General features: G+C 39.7%; 1 protein-coding gene and 1 long non-coding RNA gene across 2 annotated transcripts in view; one reads left to right on the top strand and one right to left on the bottom strand.

Moving 5' to 3' along the window:
- NTNG1 (netrin G1) overlaps positions 1-15,856 on the top strand; it is a 151,426-nt gene that overhangs the window by 79,780 nt on the left and 55,790 nt on the right. The window contains exon 4 of the mRNA XM_017729585.1: positions 14,020-14,192. Within this exon, the coding sequence (XP_017585074.1) occupies positions 14,020-14,192 (173 nt within the window). The remainder of the gene's footprint in view (positions 1-14,019; positions 14,193-15,856) is intronic.
- On the bottom strand, positions 4,684-10,975 carry LOC108445567. The gene is made up of 3 exons (XR_001860466.1): positions 9,646-10,975; positions 8,006-8,105; positions 4,684-7,227 (listed from the first exon to the last, which is right to left on the bottom strand). It is a non-coding gene; the product is annotated as an uncharacterized LOC108445567 (long non-coding RNA).

The following is a 15,856-nucleotide window of genomic DNA, read 5'->3' as shown; positions in this document are numbered from 1 at the left end:
AGAAAGGATTAGTATTTTTGAAGTATAAATTATTCACAGAAGAAATTTCTGTCCATGATGGCTGAAAGTATCTTCAGAATTTAACCCACATTAATAAATACTTTTGAGTAATTTTTCTGAAAACTCTAAAAAGGCACAATTTTTCCTTTGGAAATATTTTTATTTTAAAATTGTCCAAAAAAAATTCTAAATTGGGATTTAAAATCTGAAAATAAAACTACACATTTGACACGAATTATTTTTCCCCCATTTTTTTTCTGTTCAGTCAGTGAACTGAAAAATCAATTACTTGCAACTGCACTACTGGCAAATAATTCTTATCATAATCATTCCAGAGGGAATTATTCTGTGAAAAAGAGCTTATATTGTGTGGAATTTGGAAGTTAAAAAATTGAGGCTAGCGTGATAAACACTGAGAAATGTTGTTTTGTTTTTTCACTTTTCTCTTTCAAGTTATGACCTCCAATCGAGATGAAAAACGAAAAGAAAACAACGCAAAAGAGGAACAGTAAAAGCTGTATGTATTTTAAAGTGGATTGGAAGTGTCTGCTTTGATAATAAGCAGCTACCAATTCCCAATTATTTTAGATGGATCTGTGAAGCCTAAGCATTTTAAAAGTCAACCTTAATGAAACACAAGAAAACACCAGGACAAAACCACTTTTGAAATCTTTACTCAGCCTGACTTGCTCTGAACAGGTCATTAAGCACCCTCAGCTTTGCTGGTTTAATCATGAATACCCCAGAACACAGCCCAGAAAAGAACAGAGCTGCCTTATAATTATCCTTAAAAGTTCAAGTTCAGCAACATGGTTTTTCAAAAAGAGATCGGTTAACCTGCCCTCACACTAAGCACCTTGTTCTCCTTTGCCCTCATGAAGCAGAGGCAGCAGCAGGACCCAGCAGAGAGCAGTGGCCGTGTGCCTGGTGCTCCTCGCTCTGGGAAGCACGGCAGTGCTGCACAGGGAGAGAGGGCATTCCAAAGCCTTAAATTCAGTAACACCTAGCGGTAATATCAGCAACAACCAGCAGAACAGCAAACCATGGGTGGGGAACAGCAGGACACAGTTTACCTAGGTAAAAAGGTCCCTTTCAAAGTGGTTGCAGCGCTAAACCTTGAGCAGTGGCTTCTGTGCGGATGAGGTGAAGGTATAAGCCTGAAAAGAGAAATGTTAAGCTAGTTTTCAGAATCAAGCATTAGTTTTTGGATAGGCTGTGTCTGCACAATTCAAAAATATTTTAGATATTTATCATTTTAAAATATCCAGTAAGAGGACAGGCCACTAAATCATATGCCAAAAGTTTTCATGTCTGGATTCTCAGAAGTCTCAAAAGGCAACCACCTGAATTACATTTCTACTTACGCCCTCACTTACCCCAGCGGTTTTTCTAAATGGCCAAACAGTGCCTAGGCATCTCATGGTGATATTGAAAATAAGAGTGTTTTTATCAATGTTTCTTTACCTTTTCCCAATACATCTCCTGTAAAACAAGAGAGATAAAAGAAAGGAAATCTAATTTTGTCTGTTTAAAGCACTTACATCCTGGGCTTTTCAGGGACTGTTAGGTCATATGTAATATTAACAGAACTTAACTGGAAAGACAACTTAGCCTTTGTTTTTTGGTGTGCTTTATTGCTGGTTGTGTGTATTGGTGGTTCACCTAAAGCAAAGGTGGCCAACATACATAGCAAAAAACCAAGGATATGTTCAATAGACCTTTTATCGTTGGAGAAAAGTCTGGCTTCTTTCTGGCTGTTTTCAAAGAGAAGTCTCCTGATTAACTGCTGAAGCTTTCCTGCTGGCTCCTTTCCCTTGCTCCGGCTCCATATCCTTGCACATCCTGCATGGCTCCTGGCCACTCAGGGCAGCCATAGGAGCTGCCACAAGCTGGGTTGAACCAGTACCTCTGGCAGGGTTAGACAGGCTCCCTAAATGATTCTGCTGTGTGTTCACTTTTTTCCCAATATAACTCATCTTCTTATCTTCCTCTTGGAAAAAAATTCTTCCCTGGTCTTTGTGTTTGTTTGGACAGGAGGTGAAAGTCTCCTCAGGACTTTCTGATTTGTAAAATCCCCTCACCTACAGACATAAACATAACAAGAGGGCTTTAAAGCAGAGCTGGTCATAACAGATGCCTGGCAGAGAATGAGAAGGGGAGGTTTCTCACTGAATCCTGATAGCAGCACCCACAGGAAAACCTTTCTTGTTACTGATGCAGTAGGAGCAGGACCTAGCTATTCATTGCATTTAAGCTATCAGAGGTCTCACCTTTCCAGGTGCTCCCTGGTGTCCAAAAGCCAGTGTGTGTGTGGTGGGCTATTCTGCACCCCTTCTGTGCCTACATGCAGGGGTGCTGCCCTCCCAGCTCTGCAGCTGCCGGGGGTGCAGAGGTTCTGCCAGCGAGGACAGCAGTGAGCCCAGGACATCCACTGCTCCTCCTGCTTGTGCTCCTCCATCCTTGTGCTCCTCCTTGGAGCAGCACAAGGCGTATCTTCTCTCCCTTGGAGGCAGCCAGTTGCAGCCCATACCCAGTCTCCCATATATACCATTCACAGCAGTGACTACTGGGGACACATTTGAGCTTTTAAATGAGTCCTTGGGAGGTCTCTTAAACAGAAGTGCTTTGAAACCTTTTTAAAAGAGCAGCAGATGTACGGCTTCACAGAGCTGGTTTCCCTGGTGTTGAATTCTCTGCGCACCATGGATATCTTTATGCTGCTTTTCTCTCTATTAAAGTCCCCCAAAGGTTACCAAAATCAGTATGAAATTAACCTTGCTTGTTTCTCATGTAGCAGAAACACTGCTCTCTTGACAAAATATACTTTATTCCCTACTGTGACACAATAGGTGCTACGCCCTGAGTCTTTTTCTAAGCTAGTAAAGATATTTCTGCTTCAGCCAGGTCTGTCCTGCATCAATCATAGAGACAAATTTGTAACAGCTCACTTGGGGTATTACTGCATGCAAGAATAAAATTTCTCCCATTGCAGATAGTTAAATAACATTACTGAATGGTATTGTAAACCATGTCCACTTGGATGGTAATTTAATGACCACACAACAAATGACCTCCCACACAACAAATTGTTTCTTTTCAGTGTTGTGCTGGGAAAAAGAATTTGGGACCAGCTGGCAGCTGATGCTGTGAAATACTACTTACAAATAAAGACAGGAAGTTTGGTGCAATAACTAGCATCTCAGAGCATCTTTCTTGGGAGTGCTGCTGAGCAGACGTAAGACTGGTACTTACTAATTAAATTAAACCCAGAACAATGGATTTCTTAATAAACTTAATAGTGGTGATGCACATTAGCACAATGCCGGGAGTTTCAAATCTAGTGTTCAGATTTGTATCAGGAAAAAAGAGAAGAAAAAGTGACTCCTAAAGATTTCTTAACTTCTCTCTCTAAATTTGTAAACTATAAAACTTTGCAGTGATATATTGCTGCACCTTTCATCCGAGGTTTGTGAGCCACAGTCTTAACAGTCTAGTAGGTTGTGGTACGGACTTTTACAATTGCTGCAATACAGTGGTTACATTCTGCCTGGTAGTATTATCATGGTTAACATGAGCGTGGTTTTTGGGTGTCTTTTCATGTCTATTGACTTGTTGATAATGACTAACTGCTCAATGATGGATGGCAAACTAAGACTGGCTAAGAAGGACATTGGACAGCACCAAAAAATTTAAAATACCAAAAGCTTTTCTTTCTTAATGTCCTGATGGCAATAAGCAGTTGTCAAATCTCAGATAACTTGCTCCTTAACTTCTTTGCACTGACAGATAACAGCACGGTACTGCCAAGCAGACTGTGTTATTCCAGCTGGGTGAGAGAGATGGATTCTTGTCCCAGTGCCACTTGCCTCTCTGATATATAACACTAAGGGGAGCTGAGGCTATTCAGGTTTTTAGCATCTCCAAGTTTTTCTTTATATTTAGAGCAAACCAATAAAAACAGGAGATACATCATAACAACTCAGAACACCTGAGCAGTGTAGTACCTCTGCAACACCTGCTTCCCCCTCTGCCCTGTCATCCCATCCCTGTATCAAGACATCAATTGCTGTGTGAAGTACAGCAACTCAGTAGGTGAGACCAAAGGGATTCCAGTGAGAAAGAACAAAATTTTCGAGTGGGAGAGAAAGAAAAAGCAAAACTAATTGTAACACTGATGCCCTTAGAGTTTACATCAGCTGCTTTTTCTCAGTTCTTGGTTGGTAGTCTGGGAATCTACCAAAACAATCACTAGTGTTAAATGACCAGTTGGCAGCACTGGAAGAAACTGTCATGCTTGATCTTCATCTTCACAAGAGGTTTGGCTTCCTCTTGTGAAGATGAAGATCAAGCATGGGAGAGACATGACTGCCTTTGTTCCCATTTGGCATCCTTCATGTAGGTAAGAACAGCTTCCTATTTCTGAGGTTAAAGATTAGAGCAAAATAGATGCATGGAAACGATGTGGAGTACTGGCATCCTGCCTTGTCAGCAGTTCTGTCCCTAAGCACATCACACCTTGGCTCCTTATCCTCCACTGGCTCCCAGTTTCCATCCCATCATTAATCAAGGTCTTGCACCCATCAGCTGCTTTTTCTCAGTTCTTGGTTGGTAGTCTGGGAATCTACCAAAACAATCACTAGTGTTAAATGATCAGTTGGCAGCACTGGAAGAAACTGTCATGCTTGATCTTCATCTTCACAAGAGGTTTGGCTTCCTCTTGTGAAGATGAAGATCAAGCATGGGAGAGACATGACTGCCTTTGTTCCCATTTGGCATCCTTCATGTAGGTAAGAACAGCTTCCTATTTCTGAGGTTAAAGATTAGAGCAAAATAGATGCATGGAAACGATGTGGAGTACTGGCATCCTGCCTTGTCAGCAGTTCTGTCCCTAAGCACATCACACCTTGGCTCCTTATCCTCCACTGGCTCCCAGTTTCCATCCCATCATTAATCAAGGTCTTGCACCAGACACTGAAAATTATAAAAAGATTATCTGTCATTATCTATTTAAAAAATACAGCCGCCAAGCCTAGGATAATATGAATGAAAGCTGGAAACAAATTAGGCTTCATTTCAGGCAGTGTGAACGAACATAAATTCACTGAATCTACAGCATCCAGATGGATTTACATCGGCTAAGAATCTGACAGAGCGTGTTCACCAGTGAAAGTATTTGCAGAACACGCTGCTGGCAAACTAGCAGATTTTATAATCACTTTCTTTATTGACACATTTCCATAAACACTAATACCTCTGAAACAAAAAAGCAAAAATGAATGTTTAGGAAGGGAATGCAAGTTAGTTCTCTACAGCAGCTAACAGCAGCTATATTTTCAGACATTTATTTCCACTTCAACACTTAGAGAATATGGAATCAAAGTTAGAAAAAGCATGTGTCCATTCCACTTGGCTAAGTTTATTAAAGTATTTAATATTAAGGATAGGTAATTTTTAATGTGGTAAACTGAAATAACTCAGAATTAGCCATTCTGTTCTACTAGACATAAGCATCAGTGGATTATTTTTACACTTTGGATCTAAGAGACTGAAGAAAGCCTGAATATATTCATATCTGTTGGTCAGTGACATTTTTTATCCAGCCACAAAATCAGAACAGTTATAAATGCTTAACTACTGAGGTGTTTGCTCAGGTTACTGCCTCCTCCTTTCTGTGCTTGTGATGAGTGCTGTTGGTCTAGGCTGCAACATTTTCAGTTGCCTCTGTTTGTCTGGAAGGCTGTCATCTGGTAAACTACTGCATTTCAGAAACATTTACAGTTTATTTGGCAAGGTATGGTAACTTGTGGCCCTGTGTCTGCAAGGGGCAAGAGAAAAGGAGAAGCAAAGCCAGAAGGACCTGCCTCGGTATTTTGCTTCTAGAGCAAGACAGTATGCATCTATCAGATAATAATCAATCTTAATCAAATACAGGTTGAGATATAAATTGATCAGTAGGGATCCTGTAGTTGTTTGTATGGCCAGCATTTACTTGACAGTATATATAAATGTTTACTAGCATGTGAACACAGTAAATCTTATAAACACATTAATATTTAAATTCAGCACTTGTGTACTCGTATTGTTGGGTTGGCTTAATGCAAACAGTGGGCAATTCCATGCCCTGCAAGCTTTCTGTGAGCCTTGAGACTGTGGGAAAGGGAATTATGCTGCCCTTTTGGACTTTGTTTTCTTTTTTAATTTCAAGCTCTCCAAAGTGCTTGGAAGTAGGCCACTGAGAAAGCAAAGCAAACCTGCTCTCTGTGCCTCGGCTTTGCTGTTCCCCGCTAGATACATTATATTCAGCTGAGGGAGAATAAGAAGCTATTTTCCCCAATTTTCCATACTGCCTGTGGGAATCTAATTCAATTTCCTCCCAAATTTTGCAGTGAAAATGAAACAGTAAAGAATAAAGTTGAAGAGGCTTCTGTAAATCTCTGGATTCTAAGGTACTAAGGTGCAGCAGGATTACTGAGCACAGGTTAAACTTCTTTTCTAACCACAAAGCTACTTACAGATTTAAGAAGCTTAAAAACCTGATCCAACATTAGTCCTTGCTTTGCAAATGAAAGAATAATATATTTACCTATACAAAGTTATATTTGTTATTATTGAATTTGTTTATCCCTTATTATTGATGTAGCCCTATTCCACAAAGGAATCTTTTTTTTCAGTGAGAGATTATGATGTATTAGATAAATTCAGGGAAAAGGACAGGAGAAAAAACTGGTGACCAAATGCATTTCCAGAAATAAACACATGAAAAAAAGGACTCTCATTTCATTACTCACACTACAGTGGCTACATTTTACCACCAGACCACAGGGGTCTTATTCCTAATGTCCAGAAAAAGATGCAGTGCCCTCTTTGGATTTCAATTCCATACAGCAGTGTGGACCTGAGATATTCATATGACTCAAAAAAATATGAATAGAAAATAGAAGTTACTTTTTTGCTTCATGTGAGCTGGCACATGTGTTCAGCAGACCTACTTGCATGCAGCAATCCATGCCATTTTCTGATTGTCAACTGTCCTTAGGTGTTTTTGACCCTTTTAGCTCAGAACTTCTTCAGACAGGTAGTCCTTACAGTGAACACTGGTAGCCAAGATTGCAGTAATTATCTCGTTGCCACTTTTATGTAAGTGTGTCTGCTGCATCCCCACAGAAATAAATTGGCCAGCAGTCATTTTATTTCTTCACAACAGTATCCTTTATACTTGTTTTATCCCTGCAAAATCCATTAAGTTTAGGAGATTAGGATAAGGACCAGCACACATTGGGGTTTTGACATGACATGGAAAAATCTTACAATATAATGAATAATAATATCCAGCAGACATGGTGTTTCTGAGACCATGAGCCTCAATGAAAACGTGTTCACTTGTCAGAGAAAATTAAAGAATAACCAGACTTACCTAAGTAATGATGTTTACCTCATACACTCAATGGTGCAAGGGTTTTGTAACTTACCTGTACATATAATTTCTCAACTTATGATAAATTTGTCTCATAAAGAGTAAAAAAAAAAATTTTTTTAAACCTGAAAGATAATGATTCAGTTTCAAAAGATTTCATGGTATATTTTAAAGGTGTTTATAATTTGACTGTTGCTTTCTCAACTTATATCTCATCCTCCTTCCTGGCTGAGGTATCACTTCAAATGTATTTGTAATGTGGGATTTTCATCTTTGTCTACAGTACATTAGAAAACTAAATCTCCCTGGTGAAGCTGCCTCAAGGTCATTAGTAAGCTTGAGAGGCATAATGTAGATGACAGCCTTAACATGTTTGATGTCATCATAAACGCAGCCAAGTCCTGTAGGACAACTGTAACAAGGTGCTGGAAGTAGTTGCTAGCACTGGGGAGCTGACTAAGGCTCCCAGCATTGCCAACAGTGTTTTAAAATGCCTAATTAAAACTGTGTGGGGATGGTATTTTACGTTGTGTAGGCAGTAATGTGAAGAGCAAACACGCCAACTCCTCTGCAAGTTCAGGCTTTGCTTACCTGGGAGCAGGGAGCCGACTCGTGGCATGCAAAAGTGAAGAGTCTGTGCAGAAGGCTTCCAAGTTGGTTTCAAGTTAATCTTCTAAACTTTGGCGATGACCTAGAATGATTCAAAGATGTATCTAAGTGAGGAACATATGGCTAGTCGTTAAAAATGTATCAAAGAGCTTCTCTTGTCTTTCTTTCTCATGAATGATCTCGTGAACATCAAGGATCCCCTCACGTGCCCCCAGTCTGTTGGTTGTCACTCCCCTGCGAGAGCGTCAGCACGCTATTAGCAATTACCTTAGTGATATTTACAGCATTTTAATGTCACTTGTCTCTATGTAAATAGAGTCTGTGAGGAGCACAGTGCACCCAGGGCTTCCCACTACAACAGCACTGCTCCTTCAGTGTGCCAGAGCGCTCCTGGGCCTTATGTAACTGCCAAAAATATCATTTCAATTGCTTTATGACAAAATAATGAGTCTGTCAGAGATGAGTGGTCAGAAAAACAAATTTTTTCTCCCACACAATTAGGGTTTATAGCATTGGACAGCAATATCAATCTCCAGTGATTCAAAATTGAATTTGCACGTTGAGGGAAATGTGTTCTTGCATGTGGTATAACCAGGCTGCTTAGCAGGGAGAGTCCGCACAGGCTGAACTGCAAAGATGGATATTCACTGTGCTGCAGAAACATCAGGGTGGAAGTTTCCAAATACAGACAAGTAGTGTGGGGCCATGGCATTCACTTCCACAAGCTCAGAACTGACAGAGCTGCTCCACCAGGAGCAATAACAAAAAAAGTCTGCAAAAACTGTCACCAGATATAAATGGCAGACAGCTTTTCCCTTCAGGTAGAAAGCCATTTCAAGGCCCACATCTCTCCGTACGTGACCTAATTGTCCATGGATTTGTTGATATTTGTAATCATGGACTTCAGTCATTCTCTGTAAAGTCGTACAAGCATTAGACCTCAGCAGTGCCATTTACAGTGAGCATGTACTGTATCTCAGAACTGCACTTTGCCCTTAACATTTGATGTGTCCTTACATGAAATTCTGCCCTTAAGCTGTTTGCCAGTGCAGTGAAGAGGCTGCAGCACAGATCCTCTTCTGTTCACCAGACCTTAACCTGTGCTCTCAAACCTTCTGTACTGATTACAGCTCCCTCTGTCATCCCTTCTCTGCACAGACAAACCCACTTGGTGTGCCAGCAGCTGCTACCCACCCACTGCTACCCAGTAATTGCATTTCTGGGTGTGTGTACATAATACCCTGTACAGGACTTGAACTTTCTTCTTTGGATTTCAAGAAACTAGACAGGCATGGAATAACTATGGATAATATGGAACTCGGTACACAGGAGGTGGAACCAGTTTTTTAGGTTTTGAGATCTTTTCCATTCTTATACAAGCAGCCAAAGCAACCACATTCTGCTAACGGAAGCGTCAACACAGGCTATGGGAAATGTTGTGTTGAATGTGTTTTGTATGTAAATGTAATTAGACCTTTTGTTAATATCTCAGATTGAAAGCAGTAATAGCTAGGAACAGCCTTCAAAGCAAGTGTTTAATGAAATTACAAATGGGACCTAGGATTTTCAGAAATAATTTATCACCATGGATATTCATATACAGTAACAAAATATTTCCTTACCTCTGGAGTAGAAAAGAAAGGTAATCTTCCATAAGAAAGAGATCCATTTGGATATCCTCCGTGGGAAGCTGATATGCACATCTTGACAGTGATCTGCTGGGAGCACAAGTCAGCTCCCCCATCAGTGGTGCTCAGCTTATTGACAGCTGAAGTTCCAAAGGTTCAGACTCTGCTGCTTTGTTTTCACACCGCTGACAATCCAATGTATCTCGTTGCAAGAGTGCTTCTCTCATGGTCCGTCTGGGTGCTACTTTTACCAAAATAGCCTTCTTTCTGTAACCCTAAATATTTCTATTTCCCTTACTGCCTATCCTGCAAATAGAAGCAGCTTTTTATTGTACTCTAGTCATCTCTCAGCCCCGCTACGCTCATTTACCTCTTTCAGTCATCCAGAGAAGTCTGTCCCTCAAGCACAACAGGCATTTCTCTTTGCAGAAGTCTCTGAGACTGTGCATATGTACACTCTGATGAGGTCCCTGGGACAGACTGCCCAATTCCTGGTGCAGCCTTCCTAAAAAGATAAAAGCATATGAAATATTATTTCCCTGTTTCTCTCTCCACATACACCATAGATTTTGATATTGGCTTGGTTTTCCCCAGACACGGAGCCCTGCAGTTTGCTTTCTACAGATGCTTTTTATTCTCTTGCAGTTTTAGCACTGCCTGCATTTTACACACATTCACTATTGAGCTACATCCTTGATTTGCAGTGGAAATCATGATCAATCTCTTCAAGATCTGTCAAGTGGCTTCAACAAAAAAAAATGCAGGATCAGAGCCTCTGGTTTAGTCTTCTGAATGTCTTATTTTACTTATGCTTCCACTCTTTTACTCCTTATATACAGTTTCTGACATCAACAAGACTTTCAGTTCAATCTCTTCAGATTTTATTATCTACAGATTATTTCATACTTGTATAACACTGATAATCATGAGCCAAACCCAACATTTCTGTTCTCTATACACTAAGAAGGCAAAGTTTTACCACACATTATCTGATCTTTTGTGGTTTGGGTTTAGGGGGTTTTTTAAAAATTTTTTTTTGTGCCTAGTATAACTAATTCTCAGTAAGTCAAATCTGACATTTTTAATATATTTTTAACCTTAATTTTTAGCTAGTCTAGTAGTAAAATATAATGACCACATTTGTTCCATACCTTCTTCTCCTTAGAAAGTGTACACAGCTAAATTTGAAGTATTCTGAGGATTCTTTGGAAATTAACCATTGTTGGCTCTTTTTTTGCTGTTATTAACATTAGATTTGGACTGTCCTCTGCCCAGAAAAGCTCTAGATCAGCCCTTTATTTTTTCTCAGTGATCAAATTTATTGTTTCTCTTATTCTCTTTAAATCATACTCCTAGAAGGCTACAGTCTCTTCCCACTGCTTTTTTTTTTTTTTTTTTTTTTTTTTTTGTGGGGGGTTTTACACTGTCATGCTACTTTCATGGGATGCCCTTGGAAAAAGAGCTCTTGGCTCTGCTCTCTGCATTTAATAATCCCTCTTTGCAGAGTTTTTTTTTTTTTTTTTTTTTTTTTTGTGTGGAGGGGTTTTGGGGTTTGGTTTGGGGGGGTTTTTTTCAGTTTTTTATTATTACTTGGAATTTTCTTTTAAGAATTCTGGGTAATTCTGCTAGGAAAGCTTTCAAAAATACATATAAAGCATATAAATAAGTTGATTTCCATAAAGGCATTGATTGAATGAATTTTTGATTATTCTACTGGTTTAGGACAAGAAAAGCCATTTAGCAATTCTGCCATTTAGGAAGCTAAGTGGCTAAAATGTCCCTACTTTGTCTATTTTGTGTGTGTTTAGTCTGAATGCCCGTATGGGGGCTGTTGGTTTTAAATCTCAGTTAATAGGGTTTTAAAATTTGACAGGAGGTTGCCAGCTACTTCTAGAAGAAAATGCACATTGCTGTTTTCATGCAAAGCTGCCGGTATCTGGTCCAAACACAGCCCTCCAGGATGTCCCATTCTCTCTGTCTGGTGGGCCTTGGTGGCTGAAGTCACACAAGATGCCTTGTGCAGAACCCTGCCCACTGCTGGAGCTGCCATGTGCACCCCGGAACAGCTGCCCGGTGTGGGTGTGCTGCAGCACCTTGGGCTGAGAAGCATTTCCTCTGCACCAATCTTGCCCTAAGAAATGAAAAAACTGGGCACCAGAACAGGCAGCAGAGCTGTGCTGCCCATGCTCTCTTGCCCGGGGAACAAGGAAAGAGAGGAGACAGCCTGTAAAGAGGTGGGACACTGTGGGATTAGGGAAAGTGGGCAGTAAAAGGAAATAGTGAGATTATACTGCATTGTGTGTGCATGTATGCATCCATACATATAAATATATGCATATGTTTTGCATATATATATATATATAGTATGAAGAGGCATAGAAGCAGAGGAGATGGAGAAGGCCAGAGTCCACCCAAGACTTTTACCCATGCAAGAAAAACTAAGGAAGGGTCAGTCTCTCCTCAGGAACATATGACAAGCACAGCATCTAAGAAGTGCAAAGAGATTTTGCACAAGGTTTTGTGACACAACGGTTCTTTATTTTCAGGTTAAAAGATCTGTGCATATTTACACCAATAAGCAGATGGACATACCTTTATCTTCCCCACCTCATTTCCCGACAAGTCTGCAGCACCCTGTCAGAGCACTAAGTACTACAGCTTTCCCTCAGAATCAACCTTTTTTTTCTTCTTGCCTAGATCAGTTTGCTGCCTCTGACACTGATGAGTCCCTACAATAAAACAGAAATCTCCTCCTGACAGAAATCCAGTCTCTTCCTCTCTCTAATTTGTTCTAGTTACTCGACAGTCTCTCCTGCTTTTCTCCTCTATTTTTTAGTCTTGTTCTTACTGTATATGTCTCCTGTTTGGAGTCTTCCAGTTTCATATTCCTGTAGACAGTAAAACAAGCCATGGCTTTTTCTAATAGTGTACCCTTTACCAAAATGTTCAATGTCTAGTGAATAGGCAGATGTCATCCACTGATGCTCAGACAGGCATCTTCCATTCTGCAGTGGCTAGTCACTGAAAATTCACAATTCATTTACTCTTCAAGCACTGATATTTTGGAAATTGTGTAAAAATTACTCTCTTTCTCTTGTCCAGCATATTGAATACATTTTGGTAATTTCAATTTCAAAGGTGTTGAACCTGTTTCTCTTTAGAATGAGCATTGCTCAAATAACAGCAATTCCTAGCACTGAGGAGAATGCTCCACCATCTACTGTATTACATATTCTTGTGGGTTTTCTCCAACAGCTACTTATGACAACTGCAAGCTTCTTTTACCCTGGGGATATATATGTATGTGGCCAATTGCTTCAGGTCATATTCCTTCCAAATGGAGGTCAGCTTGACAGCTGTTAATTTGCACTTGGCCATTCTGTGTGATGTTTTGCTCTAATTATTGGTCACTGCATGGAACAGGTGACAAATGCCCACATGAGAACCCTGTAAATAACTAGATGTACAGTCATTAGGAAAACAAACAGGAAAGGTCATTAAATACTGGTTTTCTCTCCAGCCCCAAACAGGAATAGACTTTAGCTGGTTTTGACATCTGTTGGAAAGGGATGGAAAGAGGTGAAAATACCTTACTGTTCATAAAACTCACTTCCCATTCTGTAAGTGTCCTAGTTTCAGGAAAAGACGGAAATTCAAGGAAAATACAATTGTTCTAAGACCAGATGCAGAATCTGGTTTATCTAATGATTTTGTCACAAGGCTCAATTAGGTTTCTTTCCCAAGTAAAATTAAATGTGCCTACCAAAATATTTTGTCTGACCTTCAGCTACTACAGCTATATTGAATTAAAGCAGGAAAAGAAATTTCCTTTCTGAACAAGACAGTACTTGCTGAACAAGAACGGCAAGACACCATTATAGTGAGCTTTCCTGCTACTGAAGTGTGGCATTACAGAGGATATTTAAATGAAGTCTGTTTTCTCAGGCTCCCAGGGCCCAATTTGGACCTTAATTTGGATCAGATTCCGTAAGGACATAAGCAGAGGACTTGTTTTATTCCTGAGAATAGTAACTCTTGAATTTTTGAAAGATTATAGACCTGTCTATAGTAAAAATTATTAATCATTTAGTTGCTCTCAGTGGAGCTGCATTAGTGAACACAAGAAAAGATTCAGCATCTTGGAGTCTTGGTGACGTTTCTGCTTTTAGACCTGTGTGAGCTGAAGATCCTGCAACTTGCTCTTTGCAGTGATGTGTTGTCATGTCATGCTTTCATGGTAGAACAATACTGCAGGCACAACACATAAATCGAGTGGTTGCCATAGGACACGCTTTTCTAAAACTTGAGCTTAAACTCACCTCACCTCTAAATATCCCACTTTGTTTTATTTTTGCCTTTTAAAATTAGGTGTAAGTGCAACCTTCACGCTACTGGCTGTAAAGAAGAAAACAAAAGACTACTTTGTGAATGTGAGCATAACACAACGGGCCCAGACTGTGGAAAATGCAAGAAGAATTACCAGGGCCGACCGTGGAGCCCAGGTTCTTATCTGCCTATACCTAAGGGCACAGCTAATATCTGTAAGTAGTTTTGTATAATAAGGATATTTCGTTATTACAATTCTGCCCCATATCATGACTCTGAAGGAAGATTAATGCTTGCAGAGGTTTGTCATTCCTTTATCACTCGGCGTGTATAATTGGACAAGGTGTCAATTTGTAAGTGCTAATTGTAAGTATACCTCATCTGTTCCTCTCACATGGTTGTAAATAACTTCCAGGAGAACCACATGTTTATATCCATAGACACATCCCTGCACACTGCACAGAAAGGGCTAAGGAGTGAAAAGATTAGGACTCTTCACATAAAAAACACACACAAGTGAGAGAAAGCAATGTGAATAACTGCAGTACTGCTCCAGCCACGGTGCCCTCAGCTCTCCATTCATACATCCTTATTGTCTTGAGATTGGCAACACTCTCACCTCAGTGTGTGAGATGAGGTCCTTGCTCATTTTTTTATCCATTTAAAAAAAGTGAAAAAAAGAAAATTAAGGCCAAATTTTTCATATTAATAACTAAAGATCTAAAGGTTGGGACACATTTACCTGATGTTCACCTGCAGTCCAGATTCCTATGTACTCTTGCAGATCAAGTGTTGAAGAGAGAAAGCAAGGGCAAAACCTGAGGTTTTATATCTGCTTGATTCCAGCTAACAGCCACTCCACAACACACATATGTACTATTCCAGCACACTTCCATATTATCCAAAGGAAGAAGTTACTGACAGCTGCATTTCCTGGTCCTGGACAGGATTGGATCAAAATAAAACATGGTGGTGAAAGAGAGTGCACAAAGACAAGTATGAACATCAATCCTCCCGTTCATGCAATATATGAAATACACAGTGATTCAGAATCCTCCTGAACTGAGTAACGGACTTAAATTCCTTTGAAGAAAGGACTGAAAATGAGGATAAACCTTTCGACAGAAGTTACTAGCTTATTTTAAGAAAAGAGTCCACAGTTTTGCCCTGATTAAAAGCAAAACATTCATTTTAGAATATTAGATATAACAGTTTATTGAAAAAGCTATTTGAGAGAAGCAGAGCTGTGTATGCAGCTGAATGAAAAGTTTAAAACCAGGAGCAGTGCGCAATGCTCAGAATGTTATCTAAGACTTCAAAGCAGCAGCTGTGAAGAATCAAAACTCAGAAATTAAGATCATAGGAAGCAGGACCTTATCAAGTAAAATGTGAGAGTAATAGACCAAGTAACAAACCATGAAGTGTGGGGGCATGAAGTTATGATAAAATTCTTACTGAGCAGAAAAAAATGAACTTCCAAAAGGCAAGGAAAAACATTTTCTAAGAGTGTTCACTTTTTTTCCTGTTATAAAAAGTGAATGTGACTCAGAGAATTAATACTTTAAAGCTATGTTTGGGAAATATGGTGAGATTTACCAGGTTGATTTTAGCTAAATGCAGCTTGCTGTGTCATTTACCTCATTCCCAGTCAGTTGAGCACACACCAGACAGAACTGTGGAATTTACTTTATGTTAGAACATTAGTGAGTTTTAGCAAATATACAGTTCCATCAAAAATCAAAACGTTTTGCAAATAATAGGTAGTCATTTCTGGGGTTGATGATGATGATAGCATAATGAAAACATAACCTTGTTTGAGCTGATGAATACTCCACTTACCCTCTCAAATCCTGACTTCAGCAGTGATTGGCAGGCGGGA

This window comes from Corvus brachyrhynchos, unplaced genomic scaffold, assembly GCF_000691975.1.
Source record: "Corvus brachyrhynchos isolate BGI_N302 unplaced genomic scaffold, ASM69197v1 scaffold101, whole genome shotgun sequence".
NCBI lineage: Eukaryota > Metazoa > Chordata > Aves > Passeriformes > Corvidae > Corvus > Corvus brachyrhynchos.
The sequence above is the reverse complement of the archived record's forward strand: the minus strand, read 5'-3'. Positions and strand labels throughout refer to the sequence as shown.